The sequence below is a fragment of the Salvelinus sp. IW2-2015 genome, linkage group LG2, assembly GCF_002910315.2.
Source record: "Salvelinus sp. IW2-2015 linkage group LG2, ASM291031v2, whole genome shotgun sequence".
Lineage (NCBI taxonomy): Eukaryota > Metazoa > Chordata > Actinopteri > Salmoniformes > Salmonidae > Salvelinus > Salvelinus sp. IW2-2015.
In genome coordinates, this window is record NC_036839.1 from 9,710,159 (window position 1) to 9,735,554 (window position 25,396).

Sequence of the window (25,396 nt, forward strand, 5' to 3'; positions counted from 1 at the left end):
ATTCTCTATTTTAGTACACAATATAGGGAATAGGGTGTCATTTGGTACTCAACCTTGGATGTGAGAAAACCTCTATCCACTCATCTCAATATGTAATCTAAAACCCAACCCAATAATCAAACAATGTTTTCTGAGGAGTTGTGTATGTAAATACAGTCACAAATCGGGGAGCCTCTCCTCTCCTCCCCTCTATTTCTGACTTTGACAGAAATACCAAAGGACACAAGGTAAATAGAACGACAACAAGGACATAGCCCCGCTGCCAGTCCAACACTTGGGATGCGTCCATAAAAGCACACTATTCCCTATATACAGCAGTGCACTGGTCAAACGTAGTGCACTAAAGAGGGAATGGGGTGCCATTTGGGACAAAGACTGAGAGATTTCTGAATTGTCAAACTAGAGCAGTGACTGGTCACATTCTCCACTGCTACTAGGACATGCCTCTCTCTCATGCTCCTTCCCCACTATTGAGCCTGAATAGACCCCCCCCCCCGTTAGGACGAGATTCTTGTTAACTCACCTCCACTACAATCCCCAAGTCCTTGACATAGTCCTTCTCGGTCTGCACCAGCTCATTGAGGACAAACCTGAGGAAAAGGACATGTGTGCTTAATGACCTGAATACACACAGGAGGCAGCATTTCTCAGCAGCATGAACCAACTTCAAGGGAAGAATATAATAGCTTTATTGTTCCTATGAGGGAACTTGTTTTCTGAGTGGTTAAAAAATAAACCAATATAAACAGAGTAGGTTAAACAGTAGACCTTCTAGGTGTCCTTCTGAGTGTTACACATGTAACCAAACAGAGGACAGGAAGGCGACATCAGATCCATTAGTGTGTGGCTAAGCTACATGTCTCTTACATGCGTCCGCGCAGAGCTTTGGCCTTCTGATCCATTTCAGGGTTCCTGGGCAGGGCTGGGCTGGTCTGTTCCGGAGGGGTCAAAGTGGTGAAGCTGGGGTAGGCACCTGGCTCCAGATTCTAACAAAGGAGAGAGACAGGATATGAAGCCAAGGGATCAGAAGTCACAGTCATACAGTCAGTCCACTGCTGTGACACAGGGAGAGGGAGCTGATGGAGAAGAGATCACCCTCTGCTTAACCAATGAGCTGCCATAGCCAAATAAACACTCTGTTCAACTGTATTGTACTCTTTCGGAAATGGCTCCACATGTACAAAGCTGAAAGAGAGTCGTAAACAGAATGGGAGTTAATCAAAACATTGCCAAATGAAGAASATTCATAAAGGAAGCTACTGTGCAGCAGTAGCTTGGAACCTTATCACCTCATCTGCCACCTGACGTCACACTACTTATCTGATCTGTATGTGGCAAGACTGCCCGTGTCTCAAATGGCACCCGATTTCCTGTCTAGTGCACWACTTTTGACACGAGCCTTATCAAAAGTAGGGCGCGAAATAGGGAATAGGGTGCCGTTTGGGACTCAAAAGGTGTTCTGTCATCCACATTCAGAAAGGAAGATATTTGCAAACTGTCCTGCATGACAGCATGAATATGCAGCTCCCAGTCAACGTGACATGGTTAGTGGGGTTTGAAAAGCGGAAGTTAGAACGAGTGGATGACGTCAAGCGGACGAGAGCGTTAGTGCGTCACCGACTTAGTGTGCAAAGTGAGTATGCAGAAATGGCAATTGCTCAATGCCGTTTCGTATTTCTTCACCTTCCGAACTTACCATCTTAGTTTGGACCAACTTTTCTATTGCACTGACCAGCTCCGCAGCGCTGGGGACATCGGCAGAGCCCTGACGCGCAGCAAGCAATGCGGAGGACTGCAAGGCACAGTTTAGGAGGAAGGGAAGGAGAGAAGGAATAGAGACAGAGAGACAAAGGTAGTTATTAGATAAGCGCTTAGTCTGGACCCAGCTACAAAAGACAAGCTTTAGTGGAGCAACGTGAGGTGCTGTTGGAATTATACACAAGCTACATCAGTTAGTAGTAGGCCTGGCACATTTCAGTGTCAAAGTGTACCTTCCCAAATGACACCCACTACTTTTGACCAGGGCCCATAGGGTGCCATTTGGGACAAAGAAGTGGGGTGGGCTCTTGTATATAGAGTCAAGTGAGAGAGTGAAAGTGCAACAGTGTGTTKGTTAGTCAGTCACGTCACACACAGGGAAGCAGCTCTTCCAGCTGTAAACCAAGCCAGRACACATAATGCTTCCCATTCAGCAGACACGGATTCAGCTGCAGACACATCTGGTAGTTAGTGCCATGGTGTTGCATAGTACACATAGGCAGCAGAGGAAGGGAAGTGGAGGGGGCTGCAGGTGGACACATCTTATGAGCCTGTGCTGAGTGACATAGCAGATTTTCGAGATCAATAAGGTCGTTAACCTGAAGGGAAGACGTCCACTAACCGAAGACGTCCATTAACCGAAGGGAAGGCTATTCGCTTAGCTGTGTCCCAAATAGCACACTATCACCCTACAGTGCCCTTTGGACCCYGGTCAAAAGTATTGCACTATGTAGTGAATAGGGTGCCATTTTGGACGCATCCAAGAAGTAACTCCAACAGWGTGAGCTAGTAGACTTAAAGGGGTAGAAGAGGTAATACAGTGTCATAGTGAGGGGGTGCCATGCCATACCTTCTCCTCCTGGGACGAGGGGTCCTTGATGATCTCCATGGGGGGCGGGAGGGGGGTGTGAGAGTCYTCCTCCGGCTCCTCCTCTCCTCCGCTCTGCATTCCAGAGGACTTGGACAGGGTGCGCTCCTTCCTGCCCCTCTGTAGGGAGAGAAGGGTAGAGAGGGTAAAGTCCGGGTGGAGCAGGAGGGGTTAATGTGGGTCATTGTCCCGGAGTTCACGGGGGTGTCCTGCTCCATCACAGTGCCTCTCTTTGTCTCAACATCACACTGGGTGCCACACAGCCACCAGCCAGAAAGTCACGGGCAGGCATAGACTACGTCCCAAATGGCACCCTATTCCCTATGTAGGGCACAACTTTTGACCAGAATTAGTGCACTATATAGGGAGCCGTTCTAATCACAGTCCCACTGATATGGGACCAAATCATGTGGAATACTTCTGTGACCATTCCATTAGGATTTTTATSATGGGGCTGTGCTAGGAATGAGAACAAGGAATCTACTTTTCTGTTACTGTGAAATTATACTGTAGCAGCAGAAACTTTTTTTCTTTACCCCTTTTTCTCTCCAATTTTGTGGTATCCAATTGGTAGTTACAGTCTTGTCCCATCGCTGCAACTCCCGTACAGACTCAGGAGAGGTGWAGGTCGAGAGCCATGCGTCCTCCGAAACAAGACCATGCCAAGCCGCACTGCTTCTTGGCAAACTGCTCGCTTAACCCGGAAGCCTGCCACATCAAGGGGTCGGCGGAAACACCGTACAGCTGGCGACCGTGTCAGCTGGCGACCGTGCATGCGCCCTGCCCGCCACAGGAGTCGCTAGAGCATGATGGGACAAGGACATCCCGGCCGGCCAAACCGTCCTAACCCGGACGACGCTGGGCCAATTGTGCACCGCCTCATGGGTCTACCGGTCGCGGCCGGCCGGCGACACAGCCCAYGATCGAACCCGGGTCGGTGGTGATGTCTCAAARACTGCGYTGCAGTGCCTTAGACCGCTGCGCCACTCGGGAGGCACGGCATATCCTTTTGGTTGGCATCTAAAACATTTACATGCAGCAGTTGCTGAAGTACAGCACAATATTGCTCTGCTATCCATCAACCAAATGAGAAGTACGAAATAGACTACCTGCACTGACGACAAATTCTCTCTACTTTTCCTCATGCACAGAGATGCTTGTAATTGCTCAAATTTGCTTGAAATTAGTTGATACTGAAATTGATTCAGAAAGATGCCAATAGTTCATGACTTGTGATGAAACCATAATTGCATGTCCGTACTGTGAGACGCCTAAGACAGCGCTATAGGGAGACAGGACAGACAGCTGATCGTCCGCGCAGTGYCAGACCACGTGTAACAACAACTGCACAGGATCGGTACATCCGAACAACACACCTGCGCGACAGGTACAGGATGGCAGCAACAACAACTGCCCGAGTTACACCAGGAACGCACAATCCCTCCATCAGTGCTCAGACTGTCCGCAATACGCTGAGAGAGGCTGGACTGAGGGCTTGTAAGCCTGTTGTAAGGCAGGTCCTCACCAGACATCACCGGCAACAACGTCGCCTATAGGCACAAACCCACCATTCACTAACGAGTCGCGGTTTTGTCTCAGCAGGGGTGATGGTCGGATTCGCGTTTATCGTCGAAGGAATGAGCTTTACACCAAGGCCTGTACTCTGGAACGGGATCGATATGGAGGTGGAGGGTCCGTCATGGTCTGGGGCGGTGTGTCATAGCATCATCGGACTGAGCTTGTTGTCATTGGAGGCAATCTCAACGCTGTGCGTTACAGGGAAGACACCCTCCTCCCTCATATAGTACCCTACCTGAAGGCTCTTCCTGACATGACCCTCCAGCATGACAATGCCACCAGCCATACTGCTCGTTCTGTGCGTGATTTCCTGCAAGACAGGAATGTCAGTGTTCTGCCATGGCCAGCGAAGATCCCATTGAGCACGTCTGGGACCTGTTGGATCGGAGGGTGAGATTTAGGGCCATTCCCCCCAGAAATGTCRGGGAACTTGCAGGTYKCTTGGTGGAAGAGTGGGGTAACATCTCACAGAAAGTACTGGCAAATTTGGTGCAGTCCATGAGGAGGAGATGCACTACAGTACTTAATGTAGCTGGTGGCCACACCAGATACTGACTGTTGATTTTGTTCCCCCCTTTGTTCAGGGACACATTATTCCATTTCTGTTAGTCACATGTTCAGTTTATGTCTCAGTTGTTGAATCTTGTTATGTTCATACAAATATTTACATATCTTAAGTTTGCTGAAAATAAACACAGTTGACAGTGAGAGGACGTTTCTTTTTTTGCTGAGTTTACTTTTGATGAGGGCCCATAGGGGTCTGGACAAAAGGAGTGCACTATATAGGGAATAGGGTGTAGATATGTCATAAGATAACAGCTTATACTTTAGCCTTGGGGAATTGCTCCTCTATCGATGGGAGGATTTTCTTTTWTGGGGGGAATGCTGCAGATACACAATCACTGTAGTTATCAACCTTTGGTTGCATGTGAAGTAAGGTTCAAGAGAGGTTCAGAAAAACTGATCTGAAGGGGAATCATCACAATGGTTTGGAAAGATCTCTTCCAAACCATTGCCTGAACTGTACTTCGAAATATGATCCATTCACTTAAAACCCTTTGTTAAACGAAAAYAGCCTGAAAGAACCACAACTCCCCCAGATGCAGTGTATTCCCACAACATGTGACCTTTAAAYGGGCAATTTGTGATTCAAAGAACTGTGATGGACATGTCTTTTAGAAACCAATTACMGTATGTTACAGAGACATGGTGGAGAGGAGAGCGAAAGGGAGAGAGAGAGAGATGCGGCAGAGACAAGGAGACGCTAATGACCTCGTCTACACTCTCCACCTGCGAGAGAAGGCGAGCGATAAAGAGAAATCGAGAGACGCGATAGAGAGGACAGAGACGCGGTGGAGAGGAGTCAGGACGCTCATTACCTCGTCTACGCTCCCGTCGTGCAGGGAGCTCTCAGGCGGCCCCAGGTCGATGCTCTTGCGGCCGTCCCTCTTCTTGTGCTTGCTGGGGAACTTCTTGACGCTGCTGCCGTGGCTGAGGCGACGCACAGGGCTGGTCAGCCACTTCTTGAGGGTGTTGCCCGAGCGCTTCGGTCCCGGAGAGCTGGACTGGATGGAGCTCAGGGAGGCCTGGGACTGCAGGTTGGCCACCGACTCGGTCTTCGCTCCTTCGGGCCCGCTGACCGAGTAGTTCTCTGGAAAGGGAGGAGACAAACAGCATTTTAGACTTCAGAATTCAGTTCAGARATTTCTCCTTGGCTCTGGGCGCGTCCCTAATGGCACCCTATTCAAATCAAATGTATTTATATAGCCCTTCTTACATCAGCTGATATTCCCTATCTAGTGCATTACTTTTAGCCAGGGCCTATAGGAAATAGGGTGCCCTTTTGGTTGCAGACCCCTTGGTCTCGTCTCAGCATACTGTACTAACTAGAGTGATGTCCCTTGTCGCCTGAGGTATACTAACAAACGCTATTCTTTTTTAACCCATTACTTCCCAAAAACATTGGGTGAACAAACAGTCGTGCGTTTATCAACATTGCTGAATGGCATACTGCATGAACGCGCTCACAACCCAGTAATCAACATTGGCCAGTGTAATACTACAACTACTACTGACTTTATTGTCCCCATGGGGAAATTTTGTTGCAGTGTCATGTACACATTTAAAGTGGCYTTTAAATACTACGTAGGAATGCAAGTCATTTGTATACCAACATTGCTCAATGTAGGATACTACTGTACAGGAATGCAAGTCACACAGTGTGTTTTCTCAGCTGGCTCCAAAAGGATCATTTATGAGGTGCCTAAGATTCACAACACAACAGTCTCCTGTTGTAAAGTGTATATTGCAGTGCGTTAGCTAATAGTTACACCATTTGCACTGTTAATCATTGATGTTTATTTTAAGCCAATAAAAAGACTGCACGGTTGTTTTTCATAATGGCTAATAATGAGGACTAGTTTCCACTATTATTACTACRAACCGGTCAACCACCTTGTGTCAAGTTGAAGATGTCTGTATGTGTTGCTGGATTCAGACTAGCTGTGGTCCAGAGCGTGAGGACGTTTGCCTCTGCATTCTGTTATGGTCCATGTATCCTTACATAGAAACAAAATTCCTCTGTGGAAGGATACATGGACTGAAACAGAGCCCAGAGCAATGTCCTCACACTCTGGACCAGAGCTAGCTAGATCCAGACTAGGGCCAGAGTGATTAGAGCCAAAAGCTCCTGAATCATTTCCTTGGCGCATCCTGGTCCACCACTATATGCAGGCCTTACGAAGCCAAAAGCACCTCCCAAGGTTGTTCGGTCTTAACCTTGGCCTGTCTCCTCTTTGTTCTCACAATGCACCAGCCGCAGTTTCAAACGCAATAGAGTTCAATGACTTTCGCTGGCTGTGTATTTGAGCGCACGTCAACAAACAGTCACTAACTCCGGGTGTTCAGTAGCGTCTAACATCCCAAAACATGTTGCAACGAAAAACAAAAAAGGTATGTGTCTAATTAGGCTAGCACCACACCATTTCAAAACATTTCCTTACCACTGAAAACAACTGAAGTATTGTTAGTATTAGTAAATATTAAAAGCGGCTGCCCCGTCCATTGGGATCAAAAATAGCTCGATACGGAAGGAAACATTTGGCCAAGCCATTGAGATGAAAGGGGGGATATGTTTGTGCTGTGGGGGAGGGCCTCTGTTGACCAGGCCAGCCAGGTCAAACAACTCACAAGTCTGCAGTAAAAAGCTGACAGTGTCCATGCTGTTATCAGCAGGCTGGGGAGATATTTGCTGCTACGGTCAGCCCTATTGTGGCAAACAAAAGAGGGAGGATAACGCAAATATCCCGCTTCTCTGCTAAACATGGTATCTTTCTCGCTCTATCTCTTCGCCATTTCTCTCTCACTCTTTCCCTCTCACTGGACTGACCTAGACTTAATTTCCCATCTATTTGAGGCAATGTGGGAAAGTATGACAGTGCTATCCATAATAACAGCGGACTACATGTTCGGGCCCTGTACTAGAAGAATCTCAGTCCTGCTTATCGTGCAACTTAGTTTGCATAGAATCTATCCCGAAAATTGTATTATAGGTGTTGAGTGAAGCTGTGAAATGAAGCATGAAATCCTAAGTCCTGAAATATGTTAATATAAAAATGGGGAATGTATYGATTATGGAGCAGACAGTGGCATCTGTCTAATACTAATAGGTTTAATCCAAAGGGTTAACAGTTCATGCGTTCCAACAGCCTCCATTCATTCCAAAGCGACCTTCATTGAATGGAACCCAAATGGCACCCTATTCCCTATATAGTGCACTATTTTTGACCAGAGCGCTAGTGTAGTGCACTATAAAGAGAACTGGTTGTCATTTGGGATGCATGCATTGAGAGTAAAGTGTAGCGTGTGTTGCTGCTGACTAGCTGCCTTTTGTGCTAGATGACTCATTACAGGGAAGTGGCCTTGAGGAGAATCATGTGGACCAAGCCTAGTAGTTAGATATTGTAAAGTAGAACAACGCGGCAACCCAGAGCCATATCAGAGCCCCAGCCACAATCTCTCCCTCTGGAGACAGTCAATAACAGGGCAGCGAGAAAGAGAGAGAGGGGGGGGGGGTAGTCCTCTGTAGCTCAGTTGGTAGAAATACCCTGATGAAGACAGCTTTGTCTGTCGAAACGTTGGTTATCAGGTTTTTAAATGATTGAATCGGAGCCCCTAGAMTGTGCGGCTTTTCTTTTTCAAGTGTTCTACTCCGTTAGCCAGCACCTCGCCTAAATAGGTGTGCGTTTCTTTCGCCTCCAGAAACTGAAACGAGGAATAGTTACAAAAAAAAKCACGGGAAATAAAATGGCACAGATGATTGCCTGCTGAAAAGCACTTTGGGGAGCAGCGCGTCACACTTAGACTTGATGACAACAGCAGACATGTGCTGGAAAAATAGTCTCTCTCTCATTAGGCCCTGCTCTGTGTACACATGGCCTATGTCCCAAATGGCCCCCTATATATTGCACTACTTTTGACCAAGGCCCACAAGGATGCCCAAAATTAGTGCACTACATAAGGAACCATTTGGGACGCAYCKATGGTCCTCTTAAGCGCCTTCATTTCCCATCTCGCCAGATTAATGGCTGCACTGACAGAGGGATCATATTCTCATTCCTCACCCTGCTGTCTCACTGTTACCTAGTTCTGATGCAGAATCTGCATGCTCTATCACACGCCTTKTGTTTACACTGGAAACAACCACTAGGAATACTCCCTCCAAACCACAAAGGGGGATTAAAACCGAGGGAAATATTTRGCAATAAGATATTGGAGTTGGACAGTCATCAGGCTTATATCATGACTCCTTAACATGAAATGAAACACATTTGTAAATGTTGTTGACCCATATAAAATGTGGTTTCATMACTTTTTGGAAATTTTTATGCTCGGGTACCAACGCACCAGTTAAACTGTCTGTCTGTCTAAAATGTTTGCGTCGGTTATTATCGCAAGGCGTGAACAGAGTATAATATTRCCGTGTCACCAACAGTGATTAAGTTGTGTGATATAGAGCCACAGTCGCACACAATGGAAACCTGTGGAATGACCTTGAGTCAATTTCCCAGTCTCAGCTACCGAATGCCCAAAAGACGAAAAGCTGAGAGATTTCCCCAACAATTCACTGAAAGATTTTCTTCACCTCCGTGCAGTATCCCAATGACTTGAACCGATTTATAACGGCGCCAGGGTTCACAAGAGCCTGTGGAAGACAGGTATTAGAGCAGGCCGGCAGCTGGAGCACGTGAGCGGTAAAATTCCCTGAGATGTTTTCTGTTGAGGACCAATGGTGGCCTAGCTTGACAGGCAGCTAGACAAGCAGACCAGTCTGCACCTCGGTCAGTGTAGGGAGAGGCATGGAGGAAGAGGGAGAAAGAAGAGGCGGTGTTCGTCTACATTCTTGTATAGACCTTATCTAATAATAGTTTTCTAATGACTACCTGTCCTGATATGTGGTGTCAAATATGCAGCAAAACAGGTTCTTAGTACAGAGCTGTAAGCCTACATTTAAAGACGRGTACAGTGTGGAAAGTCCCATAGGTGGAAGTATTAATTAATAGTCATTAATTAAACGGAAGACTATGAGGAGTGTCTGTTCAGAAACGAGTTCAATTAGCCTGAATCGTRGACACCTTTACACAAGGAACCACACCGCTATCTAAGCAAAACGTGTTCACAGAACGTTCCCGCAATCTGCATTTGTTATTCAACGTGCTATATAAACCACAACCTATCTTCTGTAAACTTCCTGAAACCACGGCATGGTTGCATCCAATATGGCACCCAGTCTGTGACAGAGATGTCCTGTCAGCAACGGAACAAGTCAGTAGAAACTGTTTTATCAGGTGTCTCTCAGTGAGGGGTTGGCTATGGCTATTCATGACAGTTCTTCACTGTGGTGAATCTTATGATGTCATCAGACTTCCCGTAAAGAAAAAGATAGTCCTTGCCTGCGTGCAACCGAACAAAGATATCGTGCTTTTTTTGTCTGGGTACATACAGTGTTATGTGTACTATCTTATACCTGTCTGTCAATAGAAATACCAAAAACACTGGCATAGTACCCGTAACACGAGCCCCATTAAGGAAAAACACAAGCATAGAATTGACCTTTTCTTTCCTGGAAGTTCACTTTGTGTCATTTTTATAATCTGGAACGATCGCATTCCACGCATAGTGCATTTGGAAAGTATTTAGWCCCCTTGACATTTTGTTACGTTACAGCCTTATTCTAAAATGGATTAAAAAATGTTTTCCCTCGTCACACAATAACAAAGTGAKAAAAAAGTATTTTTGCTAATTTATAGAAAATAGAAAACAGAAATACCATATTTACATAAGTATTCAGACACTTTGCTATGAGACTCGAAAATTGAGCTCAGATGCATGCTGTTTCCATTGATTATCCTTGAGATGTTTCTACAACTTGATTGGAGTCCACCTATGGTAAATTAAATTGATTGGACACGATTTGGAAAGGTACACACCTGTCTATATAAGGTCCCACAAGCCATGAGGTCGAAGGAATTGTCCGTTGAGCTCCGAGACAGGATGGTGTCGAGGCACAGATCTGGGGAAGGGTACCAAAACATTTATGCAGCATTGAAGGTCCCCATGAACACAGTGGCCTCCATCATTCTTAAATGGAAGAAGTTTGGAACCACCAAGACTCTTCTTAGAGCTGGCCGCCTGGCCAAACTGAGCAATCGGGGGAGAAAGGCCTTGGTCAGGGAAGTGACCAAGAACCCAATGGTAAATATGACAGAGCTCCAGAGTTCCTCTGTGGAGATGGGAGAACCTTCCAGAAGGACAACCATATTTGCAGCACTCCAATCAGGCCTTTATGGTACAGCGGCCAGGCGGAAGCCACTCCTCAGTTAAAGGCACATGACAGCCTACTTGGAGTTTGCCAAAAAGGTACCTAAAAGACTCTCAGACCACGAGAAACAAGATTCTCTGGTCTGATGAAACCAAGATTGAACTCTTTGGCCTGAATGCTAAGTGTCACGTCTGTAGAAAACCTGGCACCATCCCAACAGTGAAGCATGGTGGCAGCATCATGCTGTGGGGAAATTCTTCAGCATCAGGGACTAGTAGAGTAGTCAGGATCAAGTGAAAGATGAACGGAGCAAAGTACAGAGAGATCCTTGATGAAAACCTGCTCCAGAGCACTCAGGACCTCAGACTAGGGGCGAAGGTTCACCTTCCAACAGGACAACGACCCTAAGCACAAGGCCAAGACAACGCAGGAGTGGCTTTGGGACAAGTCTCTGAATGTCCTTGAGTGGCCCAGCCAAAGCCTGGACTTGAACCCGATCAAACATCTCTAGAGACACCTGAAAATAGCTGTYCAGCAACGCTCRCCATCCAACCTGAAAGAGCTTGAGAGAATCTGTAGAGAAGAATGGGAGAAACTCCCCAAATACAGGTGTACCAAGCTTGTAGCGTCATACCCAAGAAGTATCGAGGCTGTAATCGCTGCCAAAAGTGCTTCAACAAAGTACTGAGTAAAGGGTCTGAATACTTGTMTAAATGTGATATCAGTTTTTTATATTTAATAAATGTGCAAACATTTCTAAAAACCTGCTTTTGCTTTGTCATTATGGGGTGTGTGTAGATTGTTGAGGGAAAACAACTATTTCATCAATTTTAGAATAAGGRTGTAATGTAACAAAATGTGGGYAYAGTCAAGGGGTCTGAATACTTTGCACTGTATCTGAAGAGTTTTCAATTCTCTCAGTGTGMTTGACATAATCTGCAAGCCGGCTTCCATTTGCTGAACGAGCAAAACGTGAACCCCGAAAGGATTTAAAAACAACAAGAGCACCAATAACCSAGACATTGGATACAAAGATGAAAACATCATCTTGGTTAACTCGCAGGGCAACAATTAAAAAGGAGAGAGGCATCCCCATCCACACTGACAACCCTCCCCAAAGCTCCCCCCTAAGACTCATCTTCAAAGAAACTTGCAGTAATGCTTCAGATGAAAGGGGATTTGTGGCTAATTTGGTCTTCAAAAGACTCCGGCGGCGTTACAATCTACCCTCAACAAGAATCTAGGTTAGAAGGGAGAAAAATCGGACTCCTATATTARGACGCATTGTTGACAGACATACCGTAACAGAAATGTTGAAAATGAAATGAAAACGAAATCCATGACATTTGTAACACTTAGTAACAAGCATGTTATATAATTCACAGTTATGAATTCAATGTTTATGAATGGGAGCCTACTGTGCAAAGGCAGTGAGTGCCATAATGCAGATCCSCTGACAGCATCTCCAAATCGCTATTATTCATCCTCTGATCCAGAAAATAACCTACTTTTGACACAGCTTCATCCCCATCCCTCTGACTCTCCTCATCCTCTTCTACGAAGACGGCACAATGACACAATAGCATACAATGGCAGTTAATGCCAGTGCAGCAGCTATTTCTCTTACCGTTCACAGCCCGGAGATACACTATATGACCAAAAGTATGTGGACACCTTCTCGTCGAACATCTCATTCCAAAATGATGGGCATTAATATAGAGTTGGTTCTCCCTTTGCTGCTATAACAGCCTCCACTCTTCTGGGAAGGCTTTCCACTAGATGTTGGAACATTGCTACGGGGACTTGCTTTCATTTAGCCACAAGAGCATTASTGAGGTCGGACACTGATGTTGGGCGATTAGGCCTGGCTCACAGTCGGCATTCTAATTCATCCCAAAGGTGATCGAAAGGGTTGAGGTCAGGGCTCTGTGCAGGCCAGTCAAGTTCATCCACACCGATCTTGACAAACCATTTCTGTATGGACCTCGCTTTGTGCACYTGGGCATTGTCATACTGAAACAGGAAAGGCCCTCCCCAAACTGTTGCCACAAAGTTGGAAGTACAGAATCATCTAGAATGACATTGTGGGTTGTAGCGTTAAGATTTCCCTTCAATGGAACTAAGGGGCCTTGCCCAAACCATGAAAAACAGCCCCAGACCATTCCACCAAACTTTACAGTTGGCACTATGCATTGGGGCAGGTAGCGTTCTCCTGGCATCTACCAAACCCAGATTCGTCTGTCGGACTGCCAGATGGTGAAATGTGATTCATCAGTCCAGAGAACGAGTTTCCACTYCTCCAGAGTCCAATGGCGGCGAGCTTTACACCTCTCCAGCCGACACTTGGCATTGCGCATGGTGATCTTAGGCTTGTGTGTGGCTGCTCGGCCATGGAAACCCATTTCATGATGCTCCTGAGGAACAGTTAATGTGCTGACGTTGCTTCCAGAGGCCATTTGGAACTCTGTAGTGAGTGTTGTAACCGAGGACAGATGATTCTTACACGCTACCTCAGCACTAGGCGGTCCTGTTCTGTGAACTTGTGTGGCATTCGCGGCTGAGCCGTTGTTGCTCCTAGACATTTCCACACAATAAATGGTAGCTCTAGCAGGGCAGAAATCTGACGAACTGACTTGCAAAAGGCATCATACYGGGATGATTTCCGTATTTTGAAAGTTACATATCTTGAAAACTTGATTMCTGACAAGCAAAACATTTTTGAGACTATGTCAACAATAGACTTATGAAACAAATACCAAAAGTTAGTTTTTGGGTGGAGTTTTCCTTTAAATCTCGAAAACATCAGCAAACAAGTAAACACTGGCAAGGCAATGCCATGCAATATTCATTAAAAAGGATTCTTTAATAGTGTCAGCCAACTACAGTCTGTGAAGTCCGATACAAGCATTGTCTCACAAACGTTTGTAGCAAATATACCTCAAAAAACTAAGTAACATCCCTGACTGATGTACAGATAACAGCATTGCTCAACAATAACTTTTAGTGAGACGCTTAGGTGTGAGAAAGCTTACACGCATCAGAACGTGTTCTCCACTTCTAACTCTGGACTTCTGGCGGGAGCCCAAAAACACACTATCCGTAGTTTCAGTCAGCAGTAAGGTACGCACCTGTCACTTTGTAACAGCAGCAGCAACACTTAGCTAGAATCCAACCACAACAGGAACGACAATGTCTCCCACTTTTCATCCTGGGCAGCTAGAAGCTCATGGCTCCGGAAGACAATTAAGAGGGAGAAAAAAAAAGATAGATCCAAAATGCACCCTGACTGCAGCTCAGACAACCAGCCACTAGCTGCTCCAAGTTCAGCCTGCTCCACTCCACTGAGGGGAGGGACGGACAGGGAAGGAGGAGGGGATGGGGAGGGGCACCCTACACTCACTACCTCTGATTCACAGAGAGCAGCGTGGGTTACAGAGAATCGACTCAAGTTACAAGTCGGTTTGACAAAGGCAGCACTACGTAGTACTAGCCCGATCTATGGTACTGGCAAACAAAAATACAAAACTCTGTTTATGTACTCAAGATTAAGCCGTTGACACAGACTGCATCAGCCTACCAGTAGTTCCACAAGGCTGCATGGGTGGGAATGGCTGTGAAATGTCATGCGGGCACATTCCTTACACGCTGATATGAGCAGCAAAGTTACTGATTAGTCTACTGAGGAAAGCCAGCCAGGTTTCAGTAGGTTCATTGCCATGTTACATCCTTTCCCACTATGCCCTCTATATCTGTCTCCAAGTTACACTTCTGAAKCAGCAAAGTTCTGTGAGAAGGACCGTGTGTGTATCATACTTTATAGGGTAAATAAGGACAGGTTGTGTCGAATACAGCCAAAGTGCACCTTGGAGCTGTACTAAGAACTAGGACACTGCAGGTAAGGAGCTGTGTGATTGTTATGGAGCGTATCTGGGCTATGTGGCTGTCTGGCTGGTGTCTCTGTTGGGGATACAGAGAGACGTGGCAGTGCTTCGGGGCAGGAACGGACTAATCCCCACACGACCAGAGGGAGGACAGGCAGGCCAAGGGTGTTTCAAGAGGACGAGACGGAAAAGGGACTAGAGAGCTTCACAATGCGCACCTCTGTCTAGATCGACGAGGGTAAGAACAAGAGACAGGACAAAGGCTTTTGAGACAAAGGAAAATCTGTTCTGACAGCTTAGAGTATCTTTAGAGTTGTCATCAATAGATCTTCTCCATCTATGACAGGAAACGCTGAACATTCCATCAGGTTTATCTACGTTTCGGGTATTTAGAGGTTGAGGAAGTGATCGGCCAGGTGATGGGAAAATTGTAGCTCCCCTTTTCAATTGATTTGATYCGGTTAAAACCATGACATTTTGTAAGTAAGTCTTTCTTAATGAACCTCTATATATGATGTGTAATATTCAGATGTAATCATACCATGACATTACTGGCATATGATACATTGGATGTTTTAATGCCATATCCTCATTCATTTCCTCCTATGATGCCTTACTGTCAATAGTATGGTGAAACTGGAGTATAAACAATTTCCATATTGTATAACTGGCACCATACTACAGCTCTTAGATTTGCATGCTGACATAGAAAAACAAGCCCAGCTCTTATCTGAGGAAAGTCAGCAGTCTGCAGTGGATAGYCAAATGAGGTGGTCCCTGGACAAAGGAGAGTTACTGTGTGTCTAATTGAACAGATCATGGAGACCAACCAACCATACAGTACATACACAGAGACATGACACCTCACATTTGGGTGGCCTTCATTTAACTAGCCTTACCACTAAACACGAGTAAACGAGGGATACAAAGTATACTGAAAGCAGGTGCTTCTACACAGGTATGGTTCCTGAGTTAATTAAGCAATTAACATTTCATCATACTTAGGCTCATATAAAAATGCAGTTACCCGTTACCCTCTGCAACTCCTCCAAGGCAAGGTAAACCTTCGGTTTAATAAATGTAATGCCACAGGGGCCCGCCGGTGTAATGGCTAAACTGCTTTCTGTACACCGTACTGCATGATTGTACACATGGATTGGATTGTCCGATTACTAACACGTTAGTTCTACTTTGTTGACTAACGTTTATATGGTGACCATGATGTAGCGGTTAGCGGTTATGGTATGAAGGTTTGGCTTGGGGAGGTTTTTGCCCCTGGTCACAGGCAGCTGTTGTGCTGTGCACTGAAGTTAACAAGCGAAGGGAAAAGGTGAGAGGAGAGCGCGTAGTTGTGAGATGGAATTATACAACAAGCAAAGTGGTGATGCTGTATGTGGCTGCTATCAAAGTGAACTGTGRGGGTATATTCATTCCACCGATTCTGTTGCAAKATMTTTATTAAACAGAAGAAAACAGAATGAAACTGAGGSACCTACCTGAATTTTCCAATAGAAAAACTATTGTTTTAGCTGCAAAATGGAAAGTTTTGCAGCTGTTTGGACTAATGATTACATCCAAGATCAGCTAGAGTTTGCGTTATACGCCCACCCATCCACCCTCCTTGCGTTTTTGCCTTAAATAACCTTCCGTCTTATGCAACCATACCAAATGTAACATATCATACTAATTTGAGTGTCCTGGATTTAAGTTTACTATGTTACGTCTGGTCTATGAGACCAGGCTGAGCTAAATACAGGCAAGAGTGTGCAAGGCGGATTTTGAATGTGTCACTCTCTGTCACCTTGATTACTCCAATTTGTCTCTTGACCTGTGCACCTAKGTTTTAAACTTTTTTTGTAGGCTAGGTTGTAGCAACCTCATGACAAATTTGAGAATCATATTAGTAGCCTAAATCGATGTTACATTGAGCTGGTTAAATYGAGTATGAATGACAGTCATCCAATATGCTGGATAGAAATAAGGCCATGCACATAAGAAAAAATGTCAGTATGTCACAGTCACATGGGCAACTGGTGCTTATCCAACAAGACAACAGGCCAAAGCATATTGTATTGTAAATGTGAGAACGTTTCAGAGGAAATTAAAAGAGAACAGGTATGACTGTGGGGAAAAACAATGTATTGTATCTACGAGGCCACAAGTATGAGAAGTTCCTTAAAAAGTTCATTCCACATGGAGCAAGCGCCGGAATGTTACATAGATTATATTAAATAAATATTGAAGTCTATTGTTTCAGATTCCACAAAGGCGAGGCTTTTGCAGACATACCCATCATACCTCCGGCTCTGGCAAAATGTAGTGCACTATGTCGGGAATAAGTTGCCATTTGGGACGCAACCCTGAAATACTGTGGCTGGACACCATGTAGAAAAAGCTCAGCCGCCTCCCATTCATTTTMAAACAAAGAGTCTGTTTAAAAACTGTGGCGGTGGGAGGAAGTGGGATTTACATGTCACTGTAACTAGGGAAAATGTTTTATCAATAAGTTATATTACTTACTTTCTAGCGTGTCCACGTTTCAGTATGTAATAGGTGCTTCTACACCTGCATTGCTTGCTGTTTGGGGTTTTAGGCTGGGTTTCTGTACAGCACTTCGAGATATTAGCTGATGTACGAAGGGCTATATAAAATAAACTTGATTTGATAATAAACTGGGGATGGTGGGGGCTGATCCAGAGATAGTGAAATGGTTCAATGCAAGGGCAGCTACTGAGCAGTGGAAATACTAGCACGTTGCCATTACATTGACAGTYCATGCTGTTAATGTTAAGTGTGGTCTAACGCAAGAAAAGGGCTGTAATTTAACATAGAAATGTATACTGTTTGAAAAATCAGATACATACAGGTTAGTCATTTTGAAAAACCTAACAGTTCTCTGCTAACTTTATCATCTCAAGCATTGGGGTATTGCTGTGCTCCTCAACCAACAACAACGAATATAAACCCTATTCGAAATAAAGGATGCCTTTTCACAATCATCCTGCTTTCTCCCTGTAGTTCTAAGGAGGCACAGGAAGCGAGGGTGTCCACAGTGTCTCAGAATAAGAACATTCTAGAAGGGATATTTTCGTTCCTAATACACAAAGGAAATCATGGCAAGGAGACAAAGGAAGCTCCTATGCACAATAACAAGAGGTCAGTCACAATAGCCAGTCATTTCACAACATGGATTCCTAGAAAACACACAGGCTCCGTTTACAAAATGTCCGCAAAAGCAGACCATCGGCATTTGTGCAACTAACTAAATTATAAGAAATCATGGCGGTCAACCACCGTGCTCCTTCGCTAAATTAAAATTGATTTTTAAAACTCCGTTTTTTGTTGTTGTATTGGACTTGTTCAAAAATATCTGTCAAACACTATTATTCACTAGAAGGATTGATTGCAAAAGAAAGCYGGAGCTGTCAAAACTGTAATGATAAGTGGGACTAAATAATACGTTGAGAGGGATGGGCCTGATTTCATAGAAAGGAAAGGTGCTCCTGATATGACAATTCAAATTGTCGTTTTTTTGTTTGTTGACTTGTATTTATGGTGGTTGTTCTATTTTTTTGTATGTAATTCCAGTTTACGTCCTTTTGTAGTTTGTTAGGGTAATAGCTTGCTTAGTATATTTTTGGGGTATTTTATTAATGTCCACCACACAGAGGTAGTGGGCTGAAGAGGGTGGGTTGTTCTGGAGGAGGTGGTGTGGCAAGTAGCGTGAGGGAAAATGAACATTAAGCTCCCACGTCCCTATTGTGGGATGGGTTATTTGTAACGTCTGTCAATGGTATTACATGCCAACCATCAAAAAAGAACCCCCCCCCCGCAATTAAAAAAATAATAATAGTTTCCTTGGTGTATACATTACCAGTCAAAAGTTTTAGAATACCTACTCATTCAAGGATATTTCTTTATTTTTGTAGAATAATAATGAAGACATCAAAACTATGAAATAACACATATGGAATCATGTAGTAACCAAAAAAGTGTTAAACAAATCAAAATAGATTTTAGATTTGAGATTCTTCAAATAGCCACCCTTTGCATTGATTACAGCTTTGCACACACTTGGCATTCTCTGAACCAGCTTCATGAGGTAGTCACCTGGAATGCATTTCAATTAACAGGTGTGCGATCTTAAAAAGTTAATTTGTGCAATTTCTTTCCTTCGTAATGAGTTTGAGCCAATCAATTGTGTTGTAACAAGGTTGGGGGGTATACAGAAGATAGCCCTATTTGGCAAAAGACCAAGTCCATTTTATGGCAAGAACAGCTCAAATAAGCAAAAATAAACTACAGTCCATCATTACTTTAAGACATCAAGGTCAGTCAATACGGAAAATGTTAAGAACTTTGAAGTTTCTTCAAGTGCAGTCGCAAAAACCATCAAGCGCTATGATGAAACTGACTCTAATAGGACGCTAGCAAATGGAATTACCAGGGTTCAGCGTCTAGCAGCGAGGAAGAAGTTCATTATGAAGCTACCAGCCTCAGAAATTGCAGCCGAAAATAAATGCTTCACAGAGTTCAAGTAAACGACACATCTCAACATCAACTGTTCAGAGGAGACTGCGTGGATCAGGGCCTTCATGGTCAATTGCTGCAAAGAATCCACTTCTAAGGAACCCTGTAAGAAGAGGAGACTTGCTTGGGCAAAGAAAGACAGCAAATGCGGGGTGGACATCAGACCGGTGGAATGTTCGTAAGGGTCTTGGAGTCCAAATGCGGAGATTTTTTGGGTTCACCAGCCGTGTCAGTCACAAGCAAGTCAACAGTGAAGAGGGACTCCGGAGTGCTGGCCTTCTTGGCAGAGTTTCCTGTCCAGTGTCTGTGTTCTTTTGCCCATCTTATATTTTTATTGGCCAGTCTGAGATGTTGTTTTCTTGCAACTCTGCCTAGAAGGCCAGCATCCCGGAGTCGCCTCTTCACTGTGTGACTTGAGACTGGTGTTTTGCGGGTACTATTTATGAAGCTCGCCAGTGTTGAGGACTTGTGAGGCTGCTTGTTCTCAAAATAGACACGATGTACTTGTCCTCTTGCTCAGTTGTGCACCGGGGCCTCCCACTCTCTTCTATTCTGGTTAGAGACAGTTTGGCTGTTCTGTGAAGGGTAGTACACAGCGTTGTACAAGATCTTCATTTCTTGGCAATTTCTCCATGGAATAGCTTCATTTCTCAGAACAAGAATAGACTGATAGTTTCAGAAGAAATATTTGTTCTGGCCATTTTGAGCCTGTAATCGAACCCACAAATCCAGATGCTCCAGATATAAACTAGTCTAAAGAAGGCAACGGTAGGCCGGTGCCAGCAAGGTAGCCTAGTGGTTAGAGCTTTGGACTAGTAACCGAAAGTTGCAAGGATGAAATCCCTAGCTGAAAGGTAAAATCTTGTCATTCTTGCCCCTGAAAGGCAGAAAACCCACTGTTCCTAGGCCGTCATTGAAATAAGAATGTTGCTCTTAACTGACTTGCCTAGTTAAATAAAGGTTCAATAAAAAGGGCAAGTTTTATGCTTCTGTTAATTCAGAACAACAGTTTTCAGCTGTGGCTAACAATTGAAAAGGGGTTTCTAATGATTCAATAGCTGTTTAAATGTAACTATGGATTAGCTAAAACACCATGCCGATGTAGGAACACAGGATGATTGGTTGCTTGATACTTGGGCCTCTGTTCTATACCCTATGTAGACAAAATCTTACCATTTCCAGCTACAATAGTATTTTACCAACATGAAACCATGTCTACACTGTATTTTGGTCATTTGGATGTTTTTTAATGGACCCAAAATGGCTTTTCTTTTCAAAAAACGAGGACTTTCTAAAGTACCAAGATTTGGAAACGTATGTACTATATATATTTTTACTCATATTGATAATAAAAAATATAGATAAAATGTTCCGTCCCCAAACGTGTTTGTGGGTGGATGTAATAAAATAGTTGCTGATGGATGGGGCTCATTTGTTGGGTTAATGGGTTAATGTGACATAGTGACCCATGAAAACTCTGTGAGACTTTCTAGTCTGCTCTTCTGTTCAACTCTAAGTTTAATTAGAACTGGATACCTTTATATTTTGAGTATTTCAGCAAGTCAGTTCTAAGAGTTAATTAGATTCCAGTAAAAAGTTTATGAGAGGAGTATCTGTCAGCACCACCACCTTTTTAACATATAGAATACAAAATGCACAAAGGATCTTAAGTGAATGATTTACTACTCTTTACCTTTTAAATGGTTCAGGCATGTGTTCCATCGTAGATTACACATGCCCATGACAAACATATTATACGATGGCGACGAGAGCCTTCATTTAAGTCCTAAGTGAAGAGCTTTTAGCATTTGTCAAGGAGAAGAGAGGCAGTACATCACGGTGTCAGCGGCATGCGCTGAAACCTCTCTGAAGTGGTCTAAGTGGACGGATGTTGTCTGCGGTAAATGTCAAGTGCTTCTTCAGAGCAAAATGTTCCCCAAGCTGTCAAATATCAACAACTGGCTCTAATCTGGGTGACAACCAAACCTCCCTTCTACAGGTAGGCACAGGAGATGTATGGATTGTTAAACAATGTTCAAGTACTTGAGAATCATGCAAATGCCACGTAGCCAGGTTGAACATGATGAACACAATGAAATATTTGCTGCAGGTACAGTAAGCCAGTCAAAATTTGGACACACCAAACTCTTTCAAGGGTTTTTCTTTATTTGTACTATTTTCTAATTTGTAGAACTAATAGTTAAGACCAGAACAACTTATTTGAGAACAACACATATGGATCATGTAGTAACCAGAAGAAGTGTCTTCAAAACAATCAAGATCTAGTTTGTCTAATTTTGATTCTTTGAAAGTAGCCCCCTTCGCCTTGATGACGGCTTTGTCACTGTCTTCGCCGCATTTCTCTCAACCAGTTCATGAGGAATTGCTTTGTCCACATTCTTGAAGGACGTTTCCCACATATGCTGCAAGCAACTTGTTAACTGCTTTTGCCTGTCTCTCTGCGGATCCCATTTCATTCCAGAAAACAACTCGATTGGGTTGAGGCTTCGCGGTGCAGTTGTGGAGTCAGGTCTGATGCAAAGCAATCCATCACTCTCCTTTTATTGGCTCAATAGCCATTACACACTGGAGGGTTTGTGGGTCATTGTCCTGTGAAAACAAATGATAAGTGGATTAGCGCCATACAGTTTGGGATGCGTTCGCTACCAGAATGCTGGGTAGCCATGCGTGTAAGTGTGGCCTTGAATTCTAGATAAATAGCAATACAATTCCAGACAGTGGTGCACAGCAAAGCACCCCACCATCACGACCACCTCCTCATGGCTTCACAGTGGGAACAACCGTGGGATCATCCGATTCACCTACTCTGGCGTCTCACAAGACAAGCGGCTTGGAGACCAGAAAATCGCAAATTTGGATCCTCAGACCAAAGTACAGATTTCCACCGTCTTAATGTCATTGTCGTGTTTCTGGCCAAGCAAGTACTCTTCTTTTATTGGTGTCTTTGTAGTGGTTTCTTTGGCAGCATTCACTATGAAAGGCCTGATTACGCAGTCTCTCTGAACAGTTTGAAGTTGAGTGTGGTTCTGTTACTAAGGTGCAGTTTAACTCTAATGACTTATCGCTCTGTGCAGGCAACTCTGGGGTCTTCTTTCTGTGGCGTTCATGAGTGGCACAGTTTCAGTTAGTGCTTGATGGTTTTGCGCTATTCTTTGACATTTTCCAGATTAAGACATGAAAGGTCAGGTCAAAAGTAATGATGGAATGTCGTTTCTTCTTTGCTTATTGAGCTGTTCTTGCCATATTTGGACTTCGTATTTGTTTACACATGGCTTCTTGTGTGAGTACCGATGCGCCTACGTTGTTACAATTACATGTTGGCTCAACGCAGTTTAGGAGGACAGAATTCCACATTCACTTTTAACAAGCAACGTGTTAATTGAAATGCATTTCCAGGTGAGCTACCTCCTGAAGCTGGTTGACGAGACACAAAGTGGTAAAGCTGATCATACAGCTCCAAGAGGTGGCTACTTTGAAGTTCTAAATATAAATATGATTGTTGATATTTGTTTAAGGACCTTATTTTGGCTTAACATGATTTCCATAGGTTTTTTATTTCCTAGGTTTTGATGTACATTCACTGATTAGCTTACAGATGTAGCAAATAGGTACAAATAAAGACAATCTGGAATGAGGTAGGTGTGTCAACTTTTGATGGGTTATTGTATGGTAGCATCAAATCTTTCACTCTGTGACGTTTGATGAGAGATAGACCGCACAGTATCTCATTACATGCTGCAATACAGTACAGTGTTTTCAAAAACAAGAGGACTACGAATTCGTTCGAGATTTTGTTTATGAACACGTCAGCATAATAAGGCATTGGCCATGTCTAAAATCCCTGTCTTGCCTACTACGGTACTTAAACTGGCATACGGGTGGTACTACCGTACTACATACTATTGAGAACGTACTCTTAGGTATAAATGAGCGCAATAAGCAAGAAATATCAGCATACTAAGCTCCTCTATACTGAGAACGCATCATCTAATGCACAGTAGATGATGCYTTGATTCCKTCCATTGGTTCATTCTGGTACCACGCGTCACCTTATCTAAWTATCAGCTGTTGTCAAACACACGWGAGTCTGGAAAGACGATTCTCTTCCTCAATAGTGTGCAGCGAATTCTACTAGATAAAAAGCCAAAATGAATATGACATCCTGGCATTTAAAGCATACTACATTTTCAGAAGTTCACATACTATAAAAAACGTTCTATTTTCGCATACCCAAAATGCCTAACATTTCAAACAGAAGTACGGGTATTCAGACACGGCCATTGTAATTACGGGAACAGTGCAGGGTCCCTATTGGTTTTGTTGACCAATTAACCCATTAGCCAAAGAGCACCTTCAATCTATAAAGATCTACTGATATATCCTTGCAGCACTTTCCTTCCTTTTTTCCCAACAGTAAATGGTTGATGTCCTTACCTTTCCCTGCGGGGAAGAAGCACTCCATCTCCACGCTGCTGCGGGAGTGYGAGATACAGAGGGCCGAGCTGGGCACCAGGCCCTCRTGAGGGGGGCTACGGTCGGTGGTCCGCACCAGACACCAGCCGGGGCGGTCACTGGGCCTCTCCAGTAGCTCTACCGTCTGACCCGTCTGAAGGCTGAGCTCGCTGGAACAACCTGCCATGAAGTCCTGCAGCACCACTGTCAACTCACAGCCTCCAGAGAGCTGTGAGACGGGAAGAGACCGAGAGAGAGAACAGTGAGTCAAAGTCTGAAAACAAGGCGGGTGTTGGCACAAAAAAGAACCATTTAAATCGAGTCTCATTATCACAGCAGAGAAAAGGAAGGGAAGGGCACAGCTCAGGTTCTAGGTTAAGCCATGTGGGGTTGTGAGATGTATTCAGATATTAGTTTAGTGGAGTGACATGCACACATCCATAAAAACACTTATCCCAGTTGCAGGATTACAGAGGATTATGTAGAACAATGAACCACAACAAAAAAAATGTTCAGACATCAGACAAACTATCAGGGGATAAATGGATTAAAGACCACGACAGTGTCCCAAATGACACCCTATTCCCTTTTTAGTGTGCATGGCTCTGGTCAAAAGTAGTGCACTAAAATAGGGAATAGGGCGCCATTTGGGCTGCCCACCCATGCCTTCCATGGAACAGAACATGGTTAAGGTCAGTGTAAGAGTGTGTCCTGGCATGAAATGCTATTGGATACAAGTGAAACAGGTGTGTACTTCTGACTGAAGAGGGTCAGACTCCTCTGCTTTTATCATTCATAGGCACCGGGGTCAGAGTTTTAATCACACCACAGTATATTACACGAGCACCAACTCCAATTAATACARCTCTATATAAATCAGTAGCACATTTAAAACATTGCTTCATATCAAAGACTGGTGTGTAGCCAGTTGTTAAATTGGTTAAAACTCAACATGCATCAAATATCTGTTCAACACAGTTGACCTAATCTCAGCAACCCAGAACCAAAATGTCATTTTAACGGCCTGTTCACGTGAGATTACAGGTGACCTTATAATTAACTCATTATCAGTATCAGAGATCAGATTAGTTTCTGGAGAGAGAAGAGTCATGTWGTAATATTTACACCCACTAAATGATTACACTGAAAGATTTTATTATTTGACCATGGTGGTGAAGTGAGGTAACAAACGAACCATAGGCCTATAGATCATGGTCGTCTGGTGATTATATGCCTGCGTTCCAAATGGCCTGCGTTCCAAATGGCACCCTATTCCCTACATAGGCCTAGTTCACTACTTTGACCAGGCCCCATAGGGCTTTGGTCAAACGTAGTGTACTATTAGGGAATAGGGTGCCATTTGGGACGTAATCCTACGTATTATAACTCWACCTGAGGAAACGGTCGTAGCCTACACCAGTTTGATAAACGAGATGTCATAAATGACTGCAGTCTCCCAGTTGTGAGGATATCACTAGTCTCCTACGA

The 25,396-nt window shown here is 44.1% G+C and overlaps 1 protein-coding gene across 3 annotated transcripts in view; it reads right to left on the reverse strand.

Annotated features, from left to right (window-relative positions):
- The window catches only part of LOC111974119 (kalirin), a 280,207-nt gene that overhangs the window by 18,906 nt on the left and 235,905 nt on the right, over window positions 1–25,396 (reverse strand). The window contains exons 35-40 of one of the 3 annotated variants that reach the window (XM_070446990.1): window positions 23,891–24,137; window positions 5,584–5,855; window positions 2,609–2,746; window positions 1,697–1,792; window positions 868–986; window positions 524–590 (exon numbers count right to left, since the gene is read on the reverse strand). In XM_070446990.1, coding sequence (XP_070303091.1) covers window positions 524–590; window positions 868–986; window positions 1,697–1,792; window positions 2,609–2,746; window positions 5,584–5,855; window positions 23,891–24,137 — 939 coding nt within the window. Of the gene's footprint in view, window positions 1–523; window positions 591–867; window positions 987–1,696; window positions 1,793–2,608; window positions 2,747–5,583; window positions 5,856–14,152; window positions 14,492–23,890; window positions 24,156–25,396 lie in introns of those variants that run through there. The other 2 variants (XM_070446988.1, XM_024001706.3) reach the window with 2 other exon arrangements.